The 23,808-nt window shown below is 44.8% G+C and overlaps 3 protein-coding genes across 7 annotated transcripts; 2 read left to right on the top strand and 1 right to left on the bottom strand.

The window, feature by feature from the left end:
* The first annotated feature begins 8 nt into the window (after positions 1-8).
* On the top strand, positions 9-3,857 carry SERF2 (small EDRK-rich factor 2). 4 transcript variants are annotated; one of them, XR_011377244.1, is made up of 5 exons: positions 9-149; positions 747-855; positions 1,451-1,700; positions 2,054-2,197; positions 2,417-3,857. XR_011377244.1 is itself a non-coding variant. In XM_060294357.1 (4 exons), the coding sequence occupies exons 1-4, from the start codon at positions 143-145 to the stop codon at positions 2,090-2,092; spliced, it is 405 nt and encodes a 134-aa protein (XP_060150340.1). In that variant the 5' UTR covers positions 9-142; the 3' UTR covers positions 2,093-2,319. The 4 variants fall into 4 exon arrangements, 3 of the variants coding, with proteins under 3 accessions (XP_060150340.1, XP_030698693.1, XP_030698694.1); XM_060294357.1 differs by lacking the exon at positions 2,417-3,857 and having other exon boundaries at positions 2,054-2,319; XM_030842833.3 differs by lacking the exons at positions 2,054-2,197; positions 2,417-3,857 and having other exon boundaries at positions 1,451-1,811.
* A 3,312-nt stretch (positions 3,858-7,169) lies between these two features.
* On the top strand, positions 7,170-9,162 carry HYPK (huntingtin interacting protein K). 2 transcript variants are annotated; one of them, XM_030842835.3, is made up of 4 exons: positions 7,170-8,047; positions 8,386-8,441; positions 8,793-8,844; positions 8,996-9,162. In XM_030842835.3, exons 1-4 carry the CDS (start codon positions 7,886-7,888, stop codon positions 9,089-9,091), a joined length of 366 nt encoding a protein of 121 aa, XP_030698695.1. In that variant the 5' UTR covers positions 7,170-7,885; the 3' UTR covers positions 9,092-9,162. The 2 variants fall into 2 exon arrangements, with proteins under 2 accessions (XP_030698695.1, XP_030698696.1); XM_030842836.2 differs by lacking the exons at positions 8,386-8,441; positions 8,996-9,162 and having other exon boundaries at positions 7,847-8,047; positions 8,793-8,852.
* A 1,808-nt stretch (positions 9,163-10,970) lies between these two features.
* Positions 10,971-23,782, bottom strand: MFAP1 (microfibril associated protein 1). The gene is made up of 9 exons (XM_030842831.2): positions 23,575-23,782; positions 19,615-19,834; positions 18,337-18,466; positions 17,637-17,824; positions 17,006-17,114; positions 16,743-16,903; positions 14,706-14,865; positions 11,829-11,918; positions 10,971-11,732 (listed from the first exon to the last, which is right to left on the bottom strand). Exons 1-9 carry the CDS (start codon positions 23,651-23,653, stop codon positions 11,550-11,552), a joined length of 1,320 nt encoding a protein of 439 aa, XP_030698691.1. The 5' UTR covers positions 23,654-23,782; the 3' UTR covers positions 10,971-11,549.
* Positions 23,783-23,808: the final 26 nt, after the last annotated feature.

Raw genomic sequence — 23,808 nt, 5'->3', positions numbered from 1 at the left:
GTCCAATGGGAATCGGCTCCCGGGCGCGAAGGGGCGGGGAGGAAAAGACAACTTCGTTACGCTTCGAGAAAGGGGCGGGGCCTGCAACGTCGTACTGAACGAGGGGACGCAACGGAGGCAGGCCGGAGCTGCTGCCGTCGCCATGACCCGTGAGCACTGAGACCCCCTCCTCTTGCCCTTTTCTCCTTTTCCATCCTAAACATGACTGCCGAACCTCGGCATTGACCTCATTTTGGCTTCCCCAACGAGACCTTTCTCTAGGAGCGCTGTTTAGCGACCCTCACACTTGGAGCCCGGAAGTCGACCCTTTGCCCACCGAGACACTTCTTGAGAACCTCCCCACCTCGTCAGGCAAAGGCCCTCCCCGGCGCTCTGCGGTGTGGGGAGAAGCCCTGCGCCCCTGTGATAAACCCAGATCCCCCCATTCCAGATCCCTGCCCATCCCCCACAGAGACCCAGACCGTCTACACATACCGCCACCCCCTGTCTGGGCCCCCATGCTGCCCCGAAATTCGAAGCACGCTTCTAGCAGGCTCCTCAGGACCGTCCTCCGTCCACTCCCCACTTTGACCTGCCCTGTGGCAGCTACCCCCTCCGTCCAATCTGCAGCCTAGGCCCCGAAAAAGGCCGGTGTCGGCGACCCGGGAATGAAGTGTTGGACCGTACGAGTGTCCGGTGAGGGGAGAGGGTCGCCGGTGTGTGGCCAGAAAGGCCTTCTCGTCTCACCTTTTATCTTCTTTCTCTAGGCGGTAACCAGCGCGAGCTCGCCCGCCAGAAGAATATGAAAAAGCAGAGCGACTCGGTTAAGGGAAAGCGCCGAGATGACGGGCTTTCTGCTGCTGCCCGCAAGCAGAGGTAGCCCCAGGGAGGGGCGGGGAGGGGTGGGGTGAGACCTGGGTTTAGGCCAAGGGTTGTACCTGGAAAGAGTTAGCTCAGAGCTTACATCTGGACTAGTCGTGAGGGGCAGAGTGCATTGTTTCCTCTAGGGTTTTATTCCTCTCACCCTTTAAATTGTTAGGTCACAGCCTTATAGGAAGGGACTGGGGCGGGTGCTGCCCTCGGTCTGATTTCTGAGTGCCCCCGGGTCTGACCTTAAGGGCAAGGGCAGGGAGCTTCACATTTCAAATGCAGTGGTGGTTATGACAGCCCAGTACTTTTGGCCCCCCTTGCTGTTCATTTGTCCTCCCTTCTCCCAGCCTTCTCACTGGTGTTGCTGGGTGTGGTACTCAGCACAGAATAGCCTTGGGCCTGTGTGGCCAGACTTCTGACCCCTCGGGCAATAGCCAGATAGAGACTGATTGCCTTTTGAGCCTCAGCTCTCTTCCTCTTGTTCTCCTAGGGTGGGAATACAGCAGCCACATGCTGAATTTTGTCCCATCCACTTCCATCTTATCCTTTGTGCCCTTCATCCCCCTGCATCTTGTCCCTTTTGCCCTCTGGTACCTCCCAGTGCCCCATCATCTCTACCCCCAGGGACTCGGAGATCATGCAGCAGAAGCAGAAAAAGGCAAACGAGAAGAAGGAGGAACCCAAGTAGCTTTGTGGCTTCGTGTCCAACCCTCTTGCCCTTCGCCTGTGTGCCTGGAGCCAGTCCTACCACGCTCGCGTTTTCTCCTGTAGTGCTCACAGGTCCCAGCACCGATGGCATTCCCTTTGCCCTGAGTCTGCAGCGAGTCCCTTTTGTGCTTCCTTCCCCTCAGGTAGCCTCTCTCCCCCTGGGCCACTCCTGGGGGTGAGGGGGTTACCCCTTCCCAGTGTTTTTTATTCCTGTGGGGCTCACCCCAAAGTATTAAAAGTAGCTTTGTAATTCCTTGAGCGCCTGGTTTGACTGGGGATTTGGGGGGATGGGGATGGAGGAATGGCTGCCCTTTCCCACCAAGAGGGGAGAGAACTTCAGACTCTAAAAGGATGTGGATATGTAGACTAAGTGAAACATCACAGGAAAAAATTCTTTTTTGTACTGCAACAAACAGGTATTCTGGGTATGTGGTAGAGAAATCCTCTAAGAGCCTTAGGGACTTCTTTTCTGTGATTTTTTTTGTCCCCCACTCAGACCCTGAACATCATCCTACGGATGGAGTTGAGGTCCTAAGAAGGAAGGCTGCAAGACCTAAATTTATGCCCCTCTTCCTCATTCTTCCTCAGTTTTGCCTGCTTGGAAGTTGGCCCAGATCCTGCTGCTCACTGACTTCCCATGGTTAGCTGCTCTCAAGTGTTCACATTCTCTTCTGTTCTGTCATTCCTTATGTGAGGGTGGTTTTTGTCGTCCCATTTCCTTTGACCTCAGCATCAGGATTAAAACCTAGGGTAGTCTCTGTGCTCCTTTCTTCCTGTGTCCTGGTTTGTTCTAGGGTTCTGGGCTTCTTAAATCCCTGTACCCAGGGCTGAATTCCTTATTTTCCTTTTTATCTCCAAGGGCAGAGCCAAGTAAGTCTTCAGTCCCTGTTGGTCTTTCCCTGCCCCCATCTCCACCATGAGAGCCAGGAAGGAGCTGGTGCCGCACTGTCTGCTGGTTCCTGAGCTGCTGACTTGGGAGTCAGGCTCTTGAGCTGGGGTGAAGACGTAACGGTAGCTCCAGCATGTCAGATACTCTGCCCAGGGCATTAGGGTGTGTATGGCCACTTTTTTCAAGTCAGACATACTACTGACTTTAGCCTAAAGGGAGGTAACTACCCATTATATCCTTGAGGTATTTGTTGGGCTGGACAGCTCCTGTGAGTCAAGACTAGGGGTACAATTTGAAGGGAACCCCAGTTTGTTAAAAGTACCTAGACTGGATATTTGTTATCTGGCAATACTGATGCCATGACAGTGTCACCTGAAGATAAGAGGAGGCTGGGGGTCCTGGGTTGGGGACCAACAGAATGGTGCCAGTAGCAGCCCCAGATAGAGGAGTACACGGGTCTAGCATGAGGCAACCTTGACCCAGAAGGTAGTCCAGCTGCCCGTGGTGAAAGTCTTTTCCAGTTCTGCTCCCTCATAGCTGTGGAACTAAAGTGTCTAGTTAGAGAATCTGGAGGGCCATGACATTTAGGTCTGTCCTACCACCCCACCGAAGAGTATGGTATATGGTAGACCCATGTGTGTGTCCTCAGAACTCGGAACTGGCCTTGAATTGCTCTTTCCCTAAAACGACTAGGTTTTCAGAAGAGTGTCCCAGGCCCGCCTCCATCCTACCTGAACCAGTTGGTGAGGGTAACCATGACATAGAGTGATGCAAGGAAGAAGATGAAGTGGAAGGCAGAATAGCTATAGGAAAGCTGCTGGGCTTGCACTGGAGGAGCTGGAGCGGTCTCTTGGTTAGCTGGCCTGTCAGCCCCACCTGTTTGCCCTGGAGAGAGGAAAGGACTGCTGGCAGCAGTGCTGCTGAAACACCTCTTCCCTCCTCCCCCATCTTTTGTGAAGGCACTTGAGGGCTCTTTGGCACTCTGCAGAAATCTACACTTATGGATCCTCACTTGACACTCACCTTCCTCTGGCTGCACTGTTTCAGGGCAGCAGAAACAGAGTGAGGGCTTTTGTAAAACAAAAGGCAGCATGTTTTGGAATGACTTTAGAAAGAATGTCTGGGTAACAGTATAGGAAACTCCTCTTCTTTGAAAAGATTGGTGTGGTGTAAAAAGTGGAGGCACACCTGGGTTCAAATTCTAGCTTCAGTATATAACTGGCTATGGGAACTTTGGTAAGATGTTTAACCTTCTGTGCCTCAATTTCTCCATTTGTAAAATGGAGCAAATACCTACCTCACAGGGTTGTTGTGAGGATTAAATTAAATGAGATTATGTATGTAAAGTATCTAGCACAGTGCTTAGCACATTGTGGGTACTCAATAAAAGGTAATAGCAGCTAGAATCTGAGCATTCTGGGTAGAGGTTGATAGGATGTGTGTGCGTCTGTGACTATGTGTGAGGGGGGAGGGGTATTGGGGATATTGTGCTCTCCATCCTCACCTGGACCTCACAGCTGTAAACCTTGACAGTCCACAAGGGCCCAAATACCTCAGCAAGGTAGGAAGCCTCATTGCTGAGAAGGAAGAGATGGTTCTCAAGCTGGTCCAGTCAGATAGCAGGATTGCCTGAGGGCATTTACTGCTAGCTGGTTGGTCCATATTAGTAACTCTCAGGAGGGTACTGTGCTCCTGGAGCCCTTTTCCGCCAAAGATTTAGAAATCTTTTCATGTGAGGGCCTTGAAGTCTTTATACATTTAAAAATTCTCAAGTCATTTCCCCTACCCCCTTCATCTCATACAGATCATCTGACAAGTGCTATTCTTAGAAGTTGTTTTTGTTCATGGGGAGCTTTCCTCTTATCTTGCTCTAAAGTTTAAATAAACCGTGGTCCCAGACAGTCTCCTGACCATCGTTCCCTGTCCTGAGCATCCTCCCTTCTCTCACGCCTTTCCCTTGACACCTTTATGCACCAAGCAGAAAGCACACAAGCATACATGATGCCAGCACTCAACACTGCCAGAGAAGTATCTGGTGTTTGGGGTTCCATTTTACTCAGGCCAGGCAGGCACAGAGTGATTCTGTCCTTGAAGGATTACTGAGAAGGGGCAACAGAAGAGAAAGGTGGTAAGAACAAATAGGTATTTGGCAGGAGCAAAAAAGGTTTTAGCATGGGGAAATCCATGTCCTGTCCTTACCACTCTCTGGAGGATGGCTGGATAGCGCAGAGAATGTCAGCTACGTGATATAGCAGCTGTTGACAGAGGCTTGTAGAAGGCCAGAGTGGAGCTGCTCCGGGGAGAATGTGAATCCTTGCTTTAGCCTACAGGGTAGTAATTTCCTTTACTTCTACCCTCACTTGTACTTCTGTCCCCCCACCCTTTGGGGGAAGCAGAGAATTGACTGAGGTAGGGAGGCTAATGAAATTGCTATACCAAAGGTCCCCCAAATCTGGAATGTTGCAAGGCATGTATCCACTGAGGCGGATGCAGGGAGCGATGGAGAGGAAGGAGAGGAGACCACAGCAACAAACATGCAGACTAAGCAGCATCTTGTTGAGCAGGCAGCCATCTGGGTGTGTGTAGTAGTGGAACAGGAGCACAGCTGCTAAACCTGCCATGCTGTAGAATCCTAGGGTGGTCAGCAGCACAGCTAGGAACCAGCGGCAGTCTTGGGCTGCACCTGTTTGCCTAGGGGTGGGAGGTGGGCAATGGCTTGGTGCTCCAACTCTTCTTTTTACCCATTATCAACTATTTCCCCTCTTCCAAAAGACTGGTGAGACTTACCCATCCCACCTGGCCCACAGTCATTTCACATTCCTGAGTTTTTCGATACTGCTTAGTGGTAAGCTCTGGGACCATCAACCTGTCATGTCCTTTGCCCCACCCAACTGGGTCTAGTAATGTCAGACTTCCCAGGAAGCCTTTAGGGTTATGTCCTCCTTACCAGTTCTTGTTCCAGGAACGGGCAAAGGCTGTAAAAAGCACCAACTGCAGCAGGATGAATGTGAAGCCTCTACAGATGCCAATGTAATGCCAGGCTGCAAGTGAGGCACCAGTGGGGGAAATGTAGCTGATCATATCATTACTCCTGGTCCTCTTCCTACCCTCTTTTTTTCTTAGAAAATATTTTAGCTTACTTCCGCTGATCAGGATGAGATGGAAGGTACCTGGGAAGAGATGCTCATCAGGCATGCAGAAGGCAACAGCACAGAGACCTAGCAGGAACAGCAGCTTGAGGAGCCAGAAGCTGGTTAAGAGGGAAAGAGAAAACCAGACTCAGAAGAAAAGGCAAAGGAGAGTGAACAGTGCCAGTGGAGGAAGGCAAAGGAGAAAGCCAGAACTATAGGAAGGGAGAGAAGAGACAACTAAGTATAGGAAGGGAGGAACCAGTCCCATGTGAGAGGGGCTGGAGATGGGCCCATCACAGCCCATTCCAAATTCTGACTTTCAGATACCTAAATAAAAACATCCGGACAATGTTTTAGAGTAGACAAAAGATTTGCATATAGTAACCCCACTGTTATCTCCATTTCAGAAACTAGAATGTCAAAGAGGGTGTGTGGCTTGTTGTCACACAGCAAGTATAGTGGAAGCAGGGACTTAAACCTGTTTTCTGTCTTTTTACAGTGCTATTACTTCATCTTGGAATTTCCTTTACTCAGCTTATTTCTACTTCCCTCGTCATCCCCTCCCCACCCAAAGAATACACACACACCTCTTATGCAGCTGTGCTCTCAGGCTGGTGGGGGAGTGGAGGTCGACCAACGGCACAGCCTGCAGCAGGCGAAAGGTGGCAGTTCCTGTACATACTCGGTATACAACCCCAGAGCCGCTGAGCACTGGGCAGTGAGAGTGGCCAAACAGATGGGCACACAGCCCTGAGGGCATCTGGATCTGGAGGGAAGGTACATGTGAGAAATGGCTGGGCAAGTCATCATGCATAGAGAAGTACCTTCTTCTTATGGGTATGTCCACTCATTTGTCCCCTTCCCCCAACCTGAATCTCTTGTTTATCTCAGGGTTTCTCCTTTTATCCTGTCCTGCTGCACCCCAACCTCCTCCCACTTACCCCATGTGCCTTGCCCAGACTCTTTGCACTACCATCCTTGACAGCAGGAGGCAGCAGACTGCTGAGGTCCCCACATGGAGGAGGATGTAGAACAGGCGGCTACAAGGAGACTCCGTGAGAGGGGGTCACCTAGAATGGCAGCAGCAGGTACAGGGAGCAGGCCCACAGCAGAGCACCTGAGGGGAGAGCAGATGCAGGGCAGCAAGGTGCAGATTTGCTGAGGAAAGGCTTACATTAATGTACATGTGAGGTTAACCCAAGAGGCTGAATTCCAAAATTTCCCCCTCCCTTCTCTTCTCTTTCACTCAGGAATTCTCAGACTGTCTGGTTCCAAGCTATTTAGGATTGCCTTCCACTGACATCAAGTAGAGCTTTCATCATAAGAGCTTAACTGCAGGCTTGAGCAGAACTTTCTAAAAGCCTAAGTCACATCTGGCCGCTAATCTTTCCCAGGATCTAAATATCCGGTACTGGGTACATGGGAGGAGAGGTTTAATGATCAGTAGTCTTAGAGGCAGAGAAGCAGAAGGGCCTCACAAGTGAAAGGAAGGCCTATCATCTTTATCAGCTCCCATGGGTTTTCCTCCCCAGCTTCAGCCACCATTCCCTTCCATTTTTTCAGATAGCGCTTGCTCCAGTACCCTCTCACCTGATAGAAGGGAAGACTCACTGTGACACTGCTGACTCCACTGCGTTGCTGTGCCAGGCGGAGGGAGGTGCTGGAGCTTGTGACCGCCTTTGCACCCACCATCCTTATCCCAGGGATTAGGCCCAGGTCCACCAGATGGAAGGAAGATGAGAAAGTAGTAGCTTTCTTTTGTCCTCAGCCCATTGGACTCCTGCTGTGCCGGGGCTGGTCACCCAGTTTCAGACAGAATGGGGAGGGACATCAGGAAAAGAACACCGACCTTCAGGATGTGGTAAATGCAAATGTCCCTGTGAAACTACTTTCTCCCCAGGGTCCTTGGGCCACTCAGTCTGTTCTCCCCAGATTAGGGAGTAGTTTGCATATCTGGCTTGTAGATTAGCATTCTTAATTGGTTTAGGATTAGACGTCATCCATCTTGAACAGAATTCCTTGGGGTGTGTGGGCTGGACCTAGGTGAAGAGAAGGGAAGGATAGGAAGGCCTGGAGTGGTGACGGGTTAGGTCTGGGACACGGCCTGGCAGAAAGCAACACTAGAAGCCCGAAAGGAAGTCTGAAAGGCGTACTGGTTTCCTCGCTGAAGTTCTAAAACCAGAGCACCAAAGAAGGTGTGGCCCACGGCTGGTCCCGCCTCCTCCTCTCCCGGCGGAAGTTGCGAGGCAGTTACCGGAAGTCTTCCTGAGGCGGGGCCGGGCCTCTGGCGCGGCGTGGTGGGATCGACATGGCGACAGAGGGGGACGTGGAGCTAGAGTTGGAGACTGAGACCAGCGGCCCGGAGCGGCCTCCAGAGAAGCCACGGAAACATGACAGTGGGGCGGCGGACCTGGAGCGAGTCACCGACTATGCTGAAGAGAAGGAGATTCAGAGTTCCAATCTGGAGACGGTGAGGTTGGCCGGGAGCCTGTCTGGGAGGGATGAGAGCAGAAGGGGCTTGGGAGGCTGAAACTGGAAGCCCAGCTCCAGGATGGGTCTCCATCTCCATGGTGGGAGGAGGCAAGAAGGAAACTGAACCGTCGTTGGAGCCCGCCGCTTGCGAAAAGGAACTTGATGGAGATGGGGTTTAAAATGGGTCTCAGGTGCACAGAGTTGAATTAAACGTAGGTCCCGGTCCCTGGTACGCTCGTCATCGTGAATACACACCTCACCCGCTTGTTACTGGTATTTTAGATTATTAGGAATTGTGGGTAAGCAGAGCAGTAACTAGATCTTTCTTTCCCGTAGGCCATGTCCGTGATTGGGGATAGACGGTCCCGGGAGCAGAAAGCCAAACAGGAGCGGTAAGTCGTTTTACCTACGGGCCCCTCTCATTCCCCCAGACAAAAAAAGCCATCGTTAGGCCTTTGTACCTTGTACTGTTCTTCAACTGTATCACCCATTTCTGCAGATCTAAGATTTACAACTTTACTCTTGTTGGTGGAAGGAAAGGCCTCCTGGCAACACCTGCTGCCTGCTGTAAATATTCCAGGGGATAGGATGGGACGTTAGGTGAGAGGGTGGGAGTCGTTTTGTATTTTCAGTCAACAGTGTTTATCAAGAGTCATTTATTTGTAAGGCACAGCTGGAAAAATCCTTTCTGGGAGTTTATGATGGAGGTAAAGAATGAGGACTAAGTACATGAATATTTGCAGGGAGAAGGAACTGGCCAAAGTCACTATCAAGAAGGAAGATCTGGAGCTGATAGTGAGTAGTAATGTCTAACTAGTGTATGGGTGGGGGCGGTTTCTTTGTCAAATTTGGGTTGTTTCCCCAAACAAGTAGAGTCCTCATGTTCTGCTGGCACATTAATGCCCGGGAGGAGACTTAGGTAAAATCATTGATCCTTTTCCTGCAGATGACAGAGATGGAGATCTCGCGAGCAGCAGCAGAACGGAGCTTGAGGGAACACATGGGCAACGTGGTAGAGGCTCTTATTGCCCTAACCAACTGATTTGTGTTTTCCCAGACCTACCCACTGGATTAACTTATTTCAATAAAGATGTCGTTTTTTTTTTTTTCCAAGTTGCAGTTTTATCATTTTGGATCAAGTGCAATGTATATCATATTGTATTTTATTGTGGGAAATTTACATGTTGGAGTATAACCCTTAATGAACCTATGTGAAGGATCAGTGTAGAAGAGTGCCTCATGTTCAGATGCAGATGCTATGTGGCAGATCAGGCTCATTCATATGACTAGTTCTCAACAGCATTCAAGGTACACTTAGAGTCTCAGCAAAGTGTACTGTACTCCATGGCATGTGTCTCTAGGGTAGCTTACGAACAGCTGAAAGGCCAGTACCTGCCTAGGAGCCACTGTATATAGTTTTAAGTCACCAATCCAGTTCATAAGCCACTGTGAGTTAGAATTTAGGTACTGAGGTGGGAACATGGTAACTACAATAGAAGTTATCAAAGGTTATGTCTTATATAGAATTTATGAAAGATTTTGATTTAATATTTTCTGAACCACAACACTTACACCTTGGATTCCATTTTCTAACCTGGAGAGAAAGCAATTTTACTTTAAAAGTTGATCGAATTTTTGATCACCAACTCACCCTTGCTGAGCTTGTTTCCTCAACTATAAAATGATACACAGATCTGATAGGTTGTTGTAAGAATTCATGAGCAGGTGAATGTAGCTCTCACTCTCATTTTGGCTCTAGGATAATTCTCAGATTGTATCTCCTTCTGGCACATACAAGTGACATATTCATCTCTGTTTATTACCTCACAGTAATTATTTGCACTCGTATTTTTATTCTAGGACATTTAAGGATTTATGAGTGATTCTTCTAGTGGGGCATTTAAAGATTGTGAAAAGACCTTGTCTGTCTCATCTTCTAAAATGAGATATTTATTTTTGGCTCAGTTGGGTCTTCGTTGCTGCGCGCGGGCTTTCCCTAGTTGTGGTGAGCGGGGGCTACTCTTGGTTGCAATGCACGGGGTTCTCATTGCAGGGGCTTCTCTTGTGGAGCACGGGCTCTACGTGCATGGGCTTCAGTAGTTGCAGCATGTGGGCTCAGTAGCTGTGGCTCTCGGGCTCTAGAGCGCAGGCTCAGTAGTTGTGCCACACGGGCTTAGTTGCTCCGCAGCATGTGGGATCATCCTGGACCAGGACTCGAATCCGTGTCCCCTGCATTGGCAGGCGGATTCTTTTTTTTTTTTGCGGTACGCAGGCCTCTCACTGTTGTGGCCTCTCCCGTTGTGGAGCACAGGCTCCGGACGCACAGGCTCAGCGGCCATGGCGCACGGGCCCAGCCGCTCCGTGGCATGTGGGATCTTCCCAGACTGGGGCACGAACCCGTGTCCCCTGCATCAGCAGGCGGACTCTCAACCACTGTGCCACCAGGGAGGCCCTGCAGGCGGATTCTTAACCACTGTGCCACCAGGGAAGTCCCCCCTCTTCTCATTTTTTAATGCAATTTAGAGATAGTCTTCCCACTGGTTAAATGTCATTCCTTATAACCCCTGGGACTCCTAATGCTCTGCCACATGCACGGTGGTCATGTGGTAAATATTAAATGGAAAAAATTAAATTTAACTCTGCCAGTGACGTCTAACATGTTGTCGCAACATTGCAACTCAGAGCACTATGCCCTCGATATATGAGCTGGGCAAGAAGATACCAGTATGCTACATGGATTCCTCATTTCATGTGTCCTGTTTTGTTCTATATACAGCTACAGTTTAGACAGGAAGGACAACCACGTACACATTTGCTCATGGAATAAATCTAGGTGCCACTTACAATACAGCCTGTCTAGCATCTGTGCTGGTTTCTGAGATCAAAGGAGATGATTAAAATGTGAAACATAATTTGCCTGATAATTCCTTGCTGTCTTTTATTTTAGTTAATAGGTAGATACTTGTCAGCCTGCACATTTTATTTCTGGTATGCTAAAAAACCTCTTGGTGTATGATTCTTTTATTTCTTGACACACACACACACACACACATAAATGGATCAAAAAGTAATGTTCATCTAGAAAAATTTACCCCAAAAATGCAAAACAGGTTTCAATGAGCTTAGATTTCCTGTACGGTAGAAGTAATATTGTCCGCTTACATGCCCATCCATTTTTCTAACCCAAGCTAAGGGCTGGAAAAAGAAACCTGGAACAGTCCCAAGTGAATATGGGAAGCCAGAGCAATAATGAAGTTGAAGATTTCTCAGAAATAGTCCTAAGTGGGGAGCCTCTAATCCTACCTGGACAGTGCTTTTCTGCAGGTTTCTCAGCATGAGTCCAAACCTCACAAAGCACCTCAAAGACTAGGTTTGCCCAGTGTCACAAGTATGGCAGTAGGCTCAGCAGGCTGGATACAGGGGCCATGTAAATAGTAGTAAAAACAATCAAGGACCAGATGCTGAGATTTCCCCTTGTGTCCCATAGTTGGAAGAATAAGTTAAGTATTTTTCCGCTTCTTGGCAGATGGCCGCTCAAATACATCTCGTACCCCAGCTGCCTTTTGTTTAAAGAACTTTGTGTTCTGGGCACTCTCTTGGCCCCATGCTGAGTCAAAGGAGGTGGTGTCTTGATCCACGAGGTGGGTGTACTTGGTACGACCAGAGCGTCCAAAGTTCTTGACCTGTTAGGACAGATGATGAGTTATACCACCAGACATATCATGTCACAGCCCTCAATATGTTACTTTTCTCTCTCATGTCATTAAGGTACCCCATACCTGCATGACTTTGGGAAGAATGGTTTTGTTGAAATGATCCTCCAGGGTAGGTGCGCTGAAATCTCTCTTGTATACTTCTTCATCCTCATCCTGTAGAAAAGAGTCTTATCAATTTTGTGGTTTTATTTCTCATATATTCAAACTACATTGTTTTTTAGGGATCATTTTTTAAAACCATTTAACTTTATTATTTTAATTAATTTTTTTTGGCCATGCTGTGCTGCATGCGGGATCTTAGTTCCCTGACCAGGGATCGAACCCATGCCCCCTGCAGTGGAAGCGCAGAGTCGTAACCACTGGACCACCAGGGAAGTCCCTCAAACTACAAATTTTTTAAATTTTACAACAAGGGATAAAAAGAAAGCAGAGGGTATTGAACCTATTGAACCAAGAGCTTACATCTAGTTGAGGAGATGATAATCTTTTTTTCCCTTGTGTTGTCTTTTTCCTTCCTAAGTATAGACATTTCCTGAAGGTTGGCTGTATTCTTCTCTGCACTCAACATGTTCATTCACTCACATGATTTCAACCTCATACAGGCCTCTCAAATCTCCAATCCTGATTCTTCTACTGCCCAATACACATCTTAGCTTGGGTATTCTGGGATTTCAAACTCACATCTAAAGTGAAAACTGTATCCCTAACCTTTCCAAATCAGCCTCTTCCTGACTTAACTTCTGTTAATAGGACCAACATTCTCTCAATTACCTAGATTCTCATTACCTGGGTTATTATAGTTTTTCCCTGCAATCAATCTTACACATTTCATGGGATTAATGTTTCTAGAACACAACTCTCATTATACCTCTGTCCTGCTCAAAAACCTTCAATGGTTCTCTACTTTATTAAATAAGCACAGTTCCTCTGTGTACTAGTCAAGGCCAAATGCTGTGTAGCCTTAATCTACTCCTTTGCCTTTACAGATGATACGTTTTGCCTCCATTTCTTGTTCCTTTACATGGAATGTCTTCCTACCCCCCTGAATGTCAGGAAGTCTATACATCTTAATTTTTTTAAAAAAAGATTTATTTATTTATTTGGCTGCACTGGGTCTTAGTTGCGGCACGTGGGATCTTCCTTGCAGCGTGTGGGATCCTTAGTTGCGGCATGCAGGATCTTTTTTTTCTTTTAGTTGCAGCATGCGGGATCTAGTTCCCTGACCAGGGGTCAAACCTGAGCCCCCTGCATTGGGAGCGTGGAGCCTTAGCCACTGGACCACCAGGGAAGTTCCAGGAAGTCTATATATCTTAAATGTCACCTCCTTGATGTTACCCTTTTCAATCTTCTACCACATATAACACCTCTCTCTTCAGAAGTCCCTTAGTACTTTCACTGTTCCTTATGTTACAGTAGATATTTGCCTTAGCTCTATTATTAGAGTGTAAGCCTTCTGAGGGCAAGGATTATATAACCTGTAGCTGTGCTTAACAGTAGTACCCTTCATACAGTAAATGCTCAAAAGGTTTACTTAATGAACTGTATAAAATAACTATAGAGAATAGTTTCAAATCAACATATAAGTAAGACTATAATGTTATGATACAGATCATAAACATATGTGCTGAAAGAATTAAAATAGTACCATTTTAGTTAAGGAAAGTTTCATGGAAGAGCTGAGTCCTTTAACCAAACATACTTTTGGAGTAATCTTTTTCCCTTCAGCTATAGAAAGGCCAATTTAAAGGTAGGACAATTAAACAGTTTTCATGAAACCAACTTTTCTCCTTGTTAGAGTCTGAGAGTCCCTCATTTAATCTCAGAAGCCATTTCAACTTCACTCTCCTTGTCCAGATGAGAAGAGTTGATATTTGAGTATGTGCACCAAAAGACTCACATAAACCTCTCCTTATGTGTCACAGTCAGCAATGCACTGCTTCCTTAAGGAGCTTGATTATTAAAGCTGCTGAAATTCTTAAGCAATGATATTTTATGACTTTGAAGCAGTATAAGAAGTAATTCATAATCTCCACTGACTCATATCTTGAAAACCACATGGGCTGGAAAACTACATAATAAGCAAACATTTCCTGCTGAGCAGATAGACTGAAACCGATTATGGAGGGAGAGGAGTAAGGAATCCTCCAGTGAAGTTTTAAAATTTTTCTACAGTGAAAAGCAGGAATTAGCTGCAGTAGGGATATTTAAGGTTTGCTATACAGCATTTGAAAAAGCTAGTCTAGTTTTTGATAAAAACTTCTTTAACATCAGGAAATAGTTTGACAAACCACATGCTATTAGAGTAATAAATGTAACCAATTCTCCCATTCCCTTTCCTGCTATCTCTCTATTAAGGAATTATCACTAGTGCTAACCCAAATAATTTGGAAGAAGTCCTTTTCACTTTATACAGGGTTAACAGACTGATATTTTGACTTTGGTTTTTATATGAAGAAAAAAGATGATGGCATTACACATAATGGTTAGATAATTAACAATTTTTTTGGTTAGACTTAGTCACTTTCTGTCAGCTCAGAATGAAGTAAATTAAACTTACGCCACCCAAACATGAGTTAATGTAAAGCTCTTTGCAGAGCCTGGTTTTCTCATAACCAAAATTTCTCACTCAGCTATGGATAATGATATCTAAGTGATTTGGGGAACCCAAACAGTCTAGTATCTATATAGATCACTATTTCAGTTCCTCAATTCTTCTATTACATCATTTCCTCCTTCTGAGAGCTGGGGCCAAAAGAGAACAGTTGCTGCTACATCTAAAATCCTGTTGCCAATGCTTTCCTCTATTTGGTGTTGTATTCTTCAGAGGCAAAAAGCAAATGAGAAAGCTGACCACTGGCAAGTGGAAGTAACATCCCAGGACCAGCGAAATGGGGAGTTATTCCTACTGCTCCATTTTCCCATTCTCTTTTCACTTCTTACCATGAAGAAGGCACCCCGGTGATAATACTTCTGTAAGAACTTATATTTGCCCTTAACAGCTTTGTTGGTAATGACTTTGCCATTTGCCCGAAGCTCAGCTCGCCTCTCTTCCTCAGTCAGGTTTCGCATGCGTTCAATTTCTGCTTTCTCCTTTTCAAGCCTGTCCAGAGAACAAAACTATTTATTAGTATCATTTTAGCTTCAGAAAGACCCAGTTATCTGCATATGACACAGTCCCAGCTCCTTTCAACCATCATTCATCTTCATCAATTCTAGTTATTACCTGTTAGGAATCAAGATCGGGAGCTCAATAAATAAGAGGGTGACATAGTCTTCATTATGCTTGCAAGACCAGGTTTTGCAAACTTTTGAAAGTTGATTCTAGCCTTTCTGAGGTTTAGACATACTACCACTGCTTGATTTTATAACATTACTAATTTCCCTTCCCTAAAAAGCCTTCTTAGTTAAAAAAAAATCAAGAATTTAAAATGACTCTGGGGGCTTCCCTGGTGGCGCAGTCGTTAAGAATCTGCCTGCCAATGCAGGGGACACAGGCTCGAGCCCTGGTCCGGGAAGATACCATATGCCGCGGAGCAGCTAAGCTCGTGTGCCACAACTACTGAGCCTGCGCTCTAGAGCCCGTGTGCCACAACTACTGAAGCCTGGGTGCCTAGAGCCCGTGCTCTGCAACAAAAAAAGCCATTGCAATGAGAAGCCCATGCACCGCAACAAAGAGTAGCCCCCGCTTGCCACCAACTAGAGAAAGCCCATGTGCAGCAACGAAAACCCAACACAGCCAAAAATAAATAAATAAATAAATTTATATGTTAAAAAACAAATAACTCTGTATAAGAGTTTACTGGTATTTCTTTTTTTTTTTTTTTTGCGGAACACGGGCCTCTCACTGTTGTGTCCTCTCCCGTTTGCGGAGCACAGGCTCCAGACGCGCAGGCCCAGCGGCCACGGCTCACGGGCCCAGCCGCTCCGCGGCACATGGGATCTTCCCGGACCGGGGCACGAACCCATATCCCCTGCATCAGCAGGCAGACTCTCAACCACTGCGCCACCAGAGAAGCCCTGGTATTTCTTTAGTAATGTGCTTATATGTCACAAACCAAGGATCACCCTCATTAATTAAACTGCGTGACTTTAACCCTTTTTTTGGGGTGGAGAGTCATAGATCCCTTTTCTTCAAAAAATGCAAATAAACACATAATTTTTCATACAATGTTAAAGGGTACATGGACTCCTTGACACCCAGGATAAAAACCTTAGAAACTGCAGGCTGAGGACAGAGTCTTCTATTGAGGATTATAATCTGGGATTACCCTCTCTCATTCCTATCAATTTTTAGGAATGGGTGATGCAGCTCAGAAATGATTCTGCTCTAACACAGCGATTGTGGTAGATTATTTAAATGCCACAAATTCTTCCCCTCACAGTATGCATGTCCCTTTGCAGAAATGATATGTGAGCTTCAAAAGACCTTGCCAGCTTCCACCTTTGCCCTCTTAGAATGCTGCCCTGAGACCATTGTGTAAGGAAACTAGTCTAGCCTACTCAAGAAGTGAGGCATCGTAACTGACAGAGCCAACTACCAGACACATGAGTGAAGCCCAGTCAATCTTCCAGCTGGACGCAACTGCGTAAGAGAACCCAGGTGAAATCAGCAGAGGAACTGCATAGCCAACCTCCAAAATTATGAGAAATAATTGTTTCAAGTCACTTACTTTTGGGTTGGGTTGTTATGCAACAACAGATAACTGATTACAGTGAGTAACTTGTGTGTGTCTACTAGGAAACTACTAAAGGGAGTATCAGCTGGCACTCTATTGTGGAGAAACATGGACAAAATGCATTTCTTTTTCCTGATTTTATTGTAAAAGCCACATTCCAATGTATGGGGAACCCACCCAGTTGCAGGAACCCTAAAGGAAGCTAGAATGGAACTCATAGTAGGTGTGGAGCCTCAGAGCTACCCTACTAGGAACCTGTCCCACCAGTGGTATTTAACTCTAGGCCCATCCTATTACTCACGCTTCTCGATCTTCTCTGTCCCTCTTGATTCTCTTTAGCTCCCGAACTTTCCACGCCTCATATTCCTCCTCATCATTTTCATCATCAGTATTGAGTGCATCCAGTGCAGCCAGGGACCGCTTGTTCTCCTCCAGCTCTTTCTTGGTCTCTTCTTCTACAATCTGGATAGGGAGAACAGTTCAACTGTTGGACTTCCTTATTCTCCTCAGACAGACCTAAGCACACAACTCCTTGCATTCAATCCTCACAGCTACCTCCAGTACCTTGAGTGTGTACTTGCGCCTCTCTTCAGCCATGCGTTTGGCCTCCTGTTCCAGCTCCTTCTGTTTCAATGCTTCAGCCTCACGTTCCTGAACCGTTACCCGGTCCTTCCTGCAGCACAGAGGTCCTGTTAATTACCCAAAGCCCTTAGAGTGGAGGTCTCTGTTCCCCTAAATTAAGTCCCATCCAAACCAGACAAAGCCCAACAATCTCTGGCTCTATTATTTGCAAAGAGCCCAAAATGGGAGTCATTCTTGGTATTCAGAGCATCAAAATTCCATTCATCTTTGAGAATTGCCTGAATAGCAAGAAATCTGCTGGACTCTAGGATTTCTAGCCATTAGGAAAGGAATAGGAATTTGCTCTTCAAGCTTGATTTTGTGTTTAAAAGAATATAACACCTTGGCAGGTATGTTTTCTTTAAGTGGAAAAGAAGATGTGAAAACAAACTCAGTCTCCCTGCTAACAAGATATTCCTCAGCAAATACCCTGCCGAGTTGGGGCACTGGGCAGAAGACTTTTCCTTGGTGCTTACATTTCAGAAGAGCAGGAGAGGGAAAAGAGGCTTCCATCTTCAGACCTGGAAAGCAGTAATTATTTCCAGGATTCAGGCCTGGTTTGTGAGATACTTACTTCCGAATGAAAACTGGCTTAAGGCGAGGCTCCATCTCATCTTCACTGTCTGTGTACTCTTCATACTCAGACTCTGATTCTGACTCCTCCCCAGAACGTCCCTCATCTTCCACCTCCATGACTTCCAGCTCTTCATTTTTTCTCTCCTGCGCTCGTTGACGCATCATGCCACGGCGCCGTTCTATTTCCTGTCAAGTTACATGTCCAAGCCAGTCAGCTAATTGGCCTGTGCTCTGAGATGTCTTTTTATTTTAACCTCATCAAGCTCAACAAATTCCGATATGAGTAAATGCAACTTAGTACCATTCTATTTCTTTTTTTTTTTAACATCTTTATTACAGTATAATTGATTTACAATGATGTGTTAGTTTCTGCTTTATAACAAAGTGAATTAGTTACACATATGTCCCCATATCTCTTCCCTCTTGCATCTCCCTCCCTCCCACCATCCCTATCCCACCCCTCTAGGTGGTCACAAAGCACCGAGCTGATCTCCCTGTGCTACGCGGCTGCTTCCCACTAGCTATCTATTTTATGTTTAGTACCATTCTATTTCAATCCTATCCCCAATAAGCAGGGAACACTGGATCAGACTTCTGCCAAAAGCAGATATCTTGCACCTTTAAGGCCTCATCAAAGGAGCACAAGCCCTAACTTTTTCTTGTATCCAGAAAGAACTTCCCACTTTCTGAAATTATACCTCATCATCAATCTCTTCCTCTTCTTCTTCACTGCTATCTTCTCGTTCCATGCGCCAAGCATCTCCTTCCACTTCGGAGTCACTTTCTCCAACCACTTCAGGTTCCACTATTTTCCGATGTCGAGCCAATCTGAAAGACAGTGTCCAAGTGTAACACCAACCTCACAAAAACGAAGAGGCATCAACCACATTTCCTTAGTCACAGAGCACCTGGACATTATGTTTTCTTTTATTAGTACTGAAGTCTTGAGATGAGGAAACTGAGGGGCAGATTAAAGAAACTAACTCAAAGTGTTAGAACAAATAGTCAAGTTGGACCCAAAACATTACATGTATGCTGAGGCACCCTGGAGCACTGCAACAAACGTAGATGGGTGCACTGGGATATATTTTAAAGCTCAAGGTAGTTCACAATTTCAACAGTAGATCACACTATGTTTCCTTTCAATGATATATCTTAGTAAAACTGGGATTTTTGGGCTGCTGTGATAAAAAGCAAGTACTGCATGAAGTCAATATGCAACAGGAAATGAGTGACAGTGCCAATGTGACTCTAAGGTTTGAGAAGTTGTCAGTGCCCAAGAGACACGCAAACCCCAGTAGTAAGTAACTGTGGTTATGTAAAAACGAAATAAAAATGTTTTTTCTTTTATACATATTATATTTTTCAAGTGGCTAAGTTGCTAGGACATAAATATTTATTAAATCATTTGGATCTAACTACTTAATAAAATAAACAGAATTGTTTGGGCCCAGGGCTCTGTGAAAAAACTCCTTTGGACAATATGAACTGTGAAAATTTGGAGCCTCTGGCCTCCTCTGTAAGGTAATGTCTCAGTCAATACACAATACACAAAACCCCTCATTGGGAGGCTCCCTTTTCGACATCAGTCCTTTTTTCCTACTTCATCAGTGTCATTTCTCCTCACTGGCCTTTAGAATAAATGCATGGATAAAATCAAATTTCTCAAATTTTATAAAACATCTTTGTGCTAAAAAGACTCCTCAACAAACCAACCAACGGTCTGTGTTTTCCATCACCTTAATGAGTTATTTTCCTAATCCCACTGTGCCTGTTTGCTCACTTGTAAAAATGGGGATAACAGTACCTACCTCATAAGGTTATTATGTGGATTACAAGAATTAGTAAATGTAATATACCTGGAACAGTGCCTGGCACATAGTAAGTTCTATTCAAGTATTAGCTATTACTGCTGTTGTTCCTATTAATTAACCTGTAGGGGTTCAGGTCCAGGGAAGCATAACCCTAGTCATTACCTCTCCTCCACATCTTCACTAATACGGTTCTGCAAACGCCGTAGCCGAGGGTCGCTAGATGAATCCTCCTCCTGTTCCTCAGGCTCTGCTTCTTGTTCTTTGGCTTTCTTAATGAACTGAAACTCTTCATCCTCCTCATCTGAGGACTCCATAGGGGCATAGTCTGGCCTCTTTCCCGACACATAACGTTTTACCTTCACTTTTTCCATCGAAATCTCACCTGGGTGAGAAAAATAACTTATGTTTCAGTAGCCTCTTTCCCAATGTCCTTCAACCCTTGGCCTTTCCAGGTAGAGCCCTGTATTCCTGGCAAACCAGAGTCCAAGCAGGAGAAGAAGAGAGCCATTACCCAACCATCTATTCATCTAATGCTGTTTTCCTACAAAGGCCAAGTCATGCGAAGGCATTCTTGTGAACACCAACACTAATGATAATGAGGCTTAGCTTGGGTACAATGAAGTGGAGGAAGGCGGGCAGTGAAACAATAGAAAAAGTCCCCCCAAATAGGGAGACTACCTCCAACACAAATTCATGCTATTCCACCTCAACTATGTGCTTAAGCGAATTATTTATAATAGTGCCCAGCACACAGTAAGGATGACTTAAGTGGGAATATAAAATTAAAATACTGTTCATTCTTTTAGTTTGAGACTTTTCCGTGGCAGCCTTTATAAATTACCATATAACGCAATCTTCTAATCTTTATTTCTACCTTCTTTTCTTTTAGCTTATGTGCTATCAAACCTGCAAGAGTAGATTATCTGTCTTTTGCAAATACCAACAATTCCAGTGAACAGAAAATCAGTGAAAACTAACCAACATATTTTATAAGATGAATATAACCCTGATAACCAAACTGTACAATTCAAGGGAAATTTTTAGGTGGATTTCACTCATGAACATATACAAAAATACTAAATAACATAATAGCAAATGTATTCAGGCAATGTAAAAACTAACCAAAAAACCCCTTTAAGCTCTAGTGACATAACAGGATTTAGCCCAGGACTACAAGCATGGCTTAACCTTAGAAAATTAACAGGGAAAAAAGTAATGTACTATTTAAAGTTTATATATTTATGGGACTTCCCTGGTGGTCCAGTGGTAAAGAATCCACCTTCCAATGCAGGGGACGCGGGTTCAATCCCTGATTGGGGAACTGAGATCCCACATGCCACAGGGCAACTATGCCCACACACCACAACTACTGAGCTCGCGTGCCTCAACGAGAGAGCCCACATTTCGCAACTAAGACCCGACGCAGCCAAAAAAATAAATAAAATTAAAAAATTAAAAAAATAAATATTAAAAAAAGAATGAGAGGGCTTCCCTGGTGGCGCAGTGGTTGAGAGTCCGCCTGCCGATGCATGGGACACGGGTTCGTGCCCCGGTCTGGGAAGATCCCACATGCCGCGGAGCGGCTGGGCCCATGAGCCATGGCCACTGAGCCTGCGCGTCCGGAGCCTGTGCTCCGCAACGGAAGAGGCCACAACAGTGAGAGGCCCGCGTACCGGAAAAAAAAAAAAAAACAATGAGAAATCACAACAAAATAAAAATTAAAAAAATAAAGTTTATACATTTAAAGTGACATAATCTAATAATAGATACAGCAAACATTATATTTAATGATAAAACATTAGAGGCATTCCTTTAAAAAACAGTGGGCATCATTAGGTTGTCCCTATCATATCTTCTAATCAACGTTATATTATAGTTTTAATTAGAGCAATAAGAAAAGGAGATAAAAGGTAAGAACTGAAAAGGAAGAAACTGCCACAATTTACAGACTATATGATTACTTATGTAGAAAATACAAGATAACCAACAGATAAGCTAAAAAAAATTCAAGAAGAATGCTGGATAAACGTTAGATAAAAATAAATGTGCCTGTACATTGGCTACCTATAATTAGATAATACAGTTAAAAAATACTATTTACAATAGCAACTAATCTGTAAGATACTAAGGAATAAATCAACAAATGATGTAGGCCTTTAGGAGGAAAAATATATAATTGTATTTAAAGATATAAAAGATCAAAATAAACGGAGAAATATATCATGTTCAAGGATGAGAAGCTGGCAACTGTGCCTGAGTTGATCGATAAATGTGTGATCTATAATTTTAATGCAATTTCATTAAAAGCTGTTCTCAGGCGATTTTAAAATCATATGGAAGAACAGGAGGTCAAAAAGAGCCAAGACAATTGTGAAGAACAAGGTGAGGTAAAAGACTTTAACAGACACCTCAGCAAAGAAGATATAAAGATGGCAAATAAGCATGTGAAAAGATGTTCCACATTATATGTCGTCAGGGAAATGCAAATTAAAAAAAAAATGAGATACCACTACACACATATTAGGCTGGCTAAGATCCAGAGTTCTGACAATACCAAATGCTGGTGAGAATGTGGAGCAACAGGAACTCTAATTTACTGCTGGTGGGAACGCAAAATGGCACAACCACTTTGGAAGATAGTTTGATGGTTTCCTACAAAACTAAGCATACTCTTACCGTATGATTCAGCAATCATACTCCTTGGTATTTACCCAAAGGAGTTGAAAACTTATGTCCACACAAAAACCTGCACACGGATATTTACTGCAGCTTTGTTCATAACTGCAAAAACTTGTAAGCAACCAAGATGTCCTTTACTAGGTGAATGGGTAAATAGATCGTGGCACATCCAGATGATGGAATATTACTCAGCAATTAAAAAAAAAAGAGCTATCAAGCCATGAAAAGATACGAAGTAACCTTAAATGCATTGTAAAAATACTGTGTGATACCATAATGATGGATAAATGTCCCTACAAATTTGTCCAAATCTACAGAATGTACAACACCAGAGTGAACCTTAATGTAAACTACCGACTTTGGGTGATAATGATGTGTCAATGTAGGTTCACCCTACCCTAGAGAAATTCTTACACAAGTGCACTAAAGAGACATGTTGAAGCACTGTTTGTAACAGGAGAAAAAGTAACAAAACAACACTGTCCCTCAGCAGGGAGCAAACTGTGGTTTAATTATATAATGGAACTCATAAATAGTTAAAATGAATGAATAAGATCTTCATGTATTCAAAGAATACTTCTCAAAAAACATGTTGAGTCAAAAAAAAAAAAGGCAGGTTGCACAAGAATAGGTACCGTATATTTTTTTAAAAAAAGAATTGACATTAGTTTTCAAATACTTTACTGAAAAAACTCTAACTTTCAGTCTGACTTCCCAAACAGGTACAGTTTTCCTTCATCCATCTGCACCCATCCTTTAAAGATCAAGTTAAATACCCCAATCTGAAGAGATTATTCCTTCTCTGCCCTCCCTAAGCACTTCGTTTGTATCACCTATGTGACAGGTATTATAGGTGCAAAAGACCATACAGCTGCTTAGAATGTGCCTCTTTTTGCATGTCTCACATCTAGTAGACTATGAGTTCCTTACACCATTGTCTTACACCATTTTGTATTCAATTTAACAAATACAGGCACTGCGTTGGTTGAAGGGATAAAAAGTTTAGTAAGACAGAGTTCCTGCCTCAAGGAGGTTATGAGCTTATGATGCAGTAGAGGGAAATGGACATGTAATTAACAACGATGAGAGTTATAGAAGCACCAAAAACAGACTATGGATAACAAAAGAGGGACTGTATCCCACACAACCCCTTGCAAACAGCAGGCATTCACTATATTTATTAGTCTAACTTATTGGTGGAGGCCAAGGCAACAGGGTGCTTGCTGTAGGAGAGAGCACACAGGCTCTAGTAACAGGATGAGACGGAAGTAGCTTTTGTTTCCCCTAAGCAACGCGACTGGATGCGAGTTTGATAGGGAAAGTTGAAGAAATAGGGGGCAAGATCGTAAGGGTCGCTGGGGTTGAGGTGGTGGGCCCGGGGTAGGTTTGGAATATGCTGGGGAAAGAGGTAAGATCCGACTGAAAAGCCGCTCAGCACAGTACCTTTCTCATTGCGAACCGGGACGGCCCCAGCCGTAGACTGAATGGGCGGCTGTTTCATGAGTGAGCTTGGGACCGACATGTTGACGGCAGCGGCAGTGACTCCCCAAACTTGACTGATTCCAAACTGAACAGAACAACGTCAACGAACAGAAAAAACCTCTTCCACTAAAGCCACTGTACACTGCTGCGCCACTGATAGAGACACCACTTCCGGCTGAGCTAGAAAAACCGGAA

This window comes from Globicephala melas, chromosome 2 (genome assembly GCF_963455315.2).
Source record: "Globicephala melas chromosome 2, mGloMel1.2, whole genome shotgun sequence".
NCBI classification, from domain to species: domain Eukaryota; kingdom Metazoa; phylum Chordata; class Mammalia; order Artiodactyla; family Delphinidae; genus Globicephala; species Globicephala melas.
Note: the sequence above shows the minus strand (reverse complement) of the source record. Positions and strands in the feature narration are given on the sequence as shown.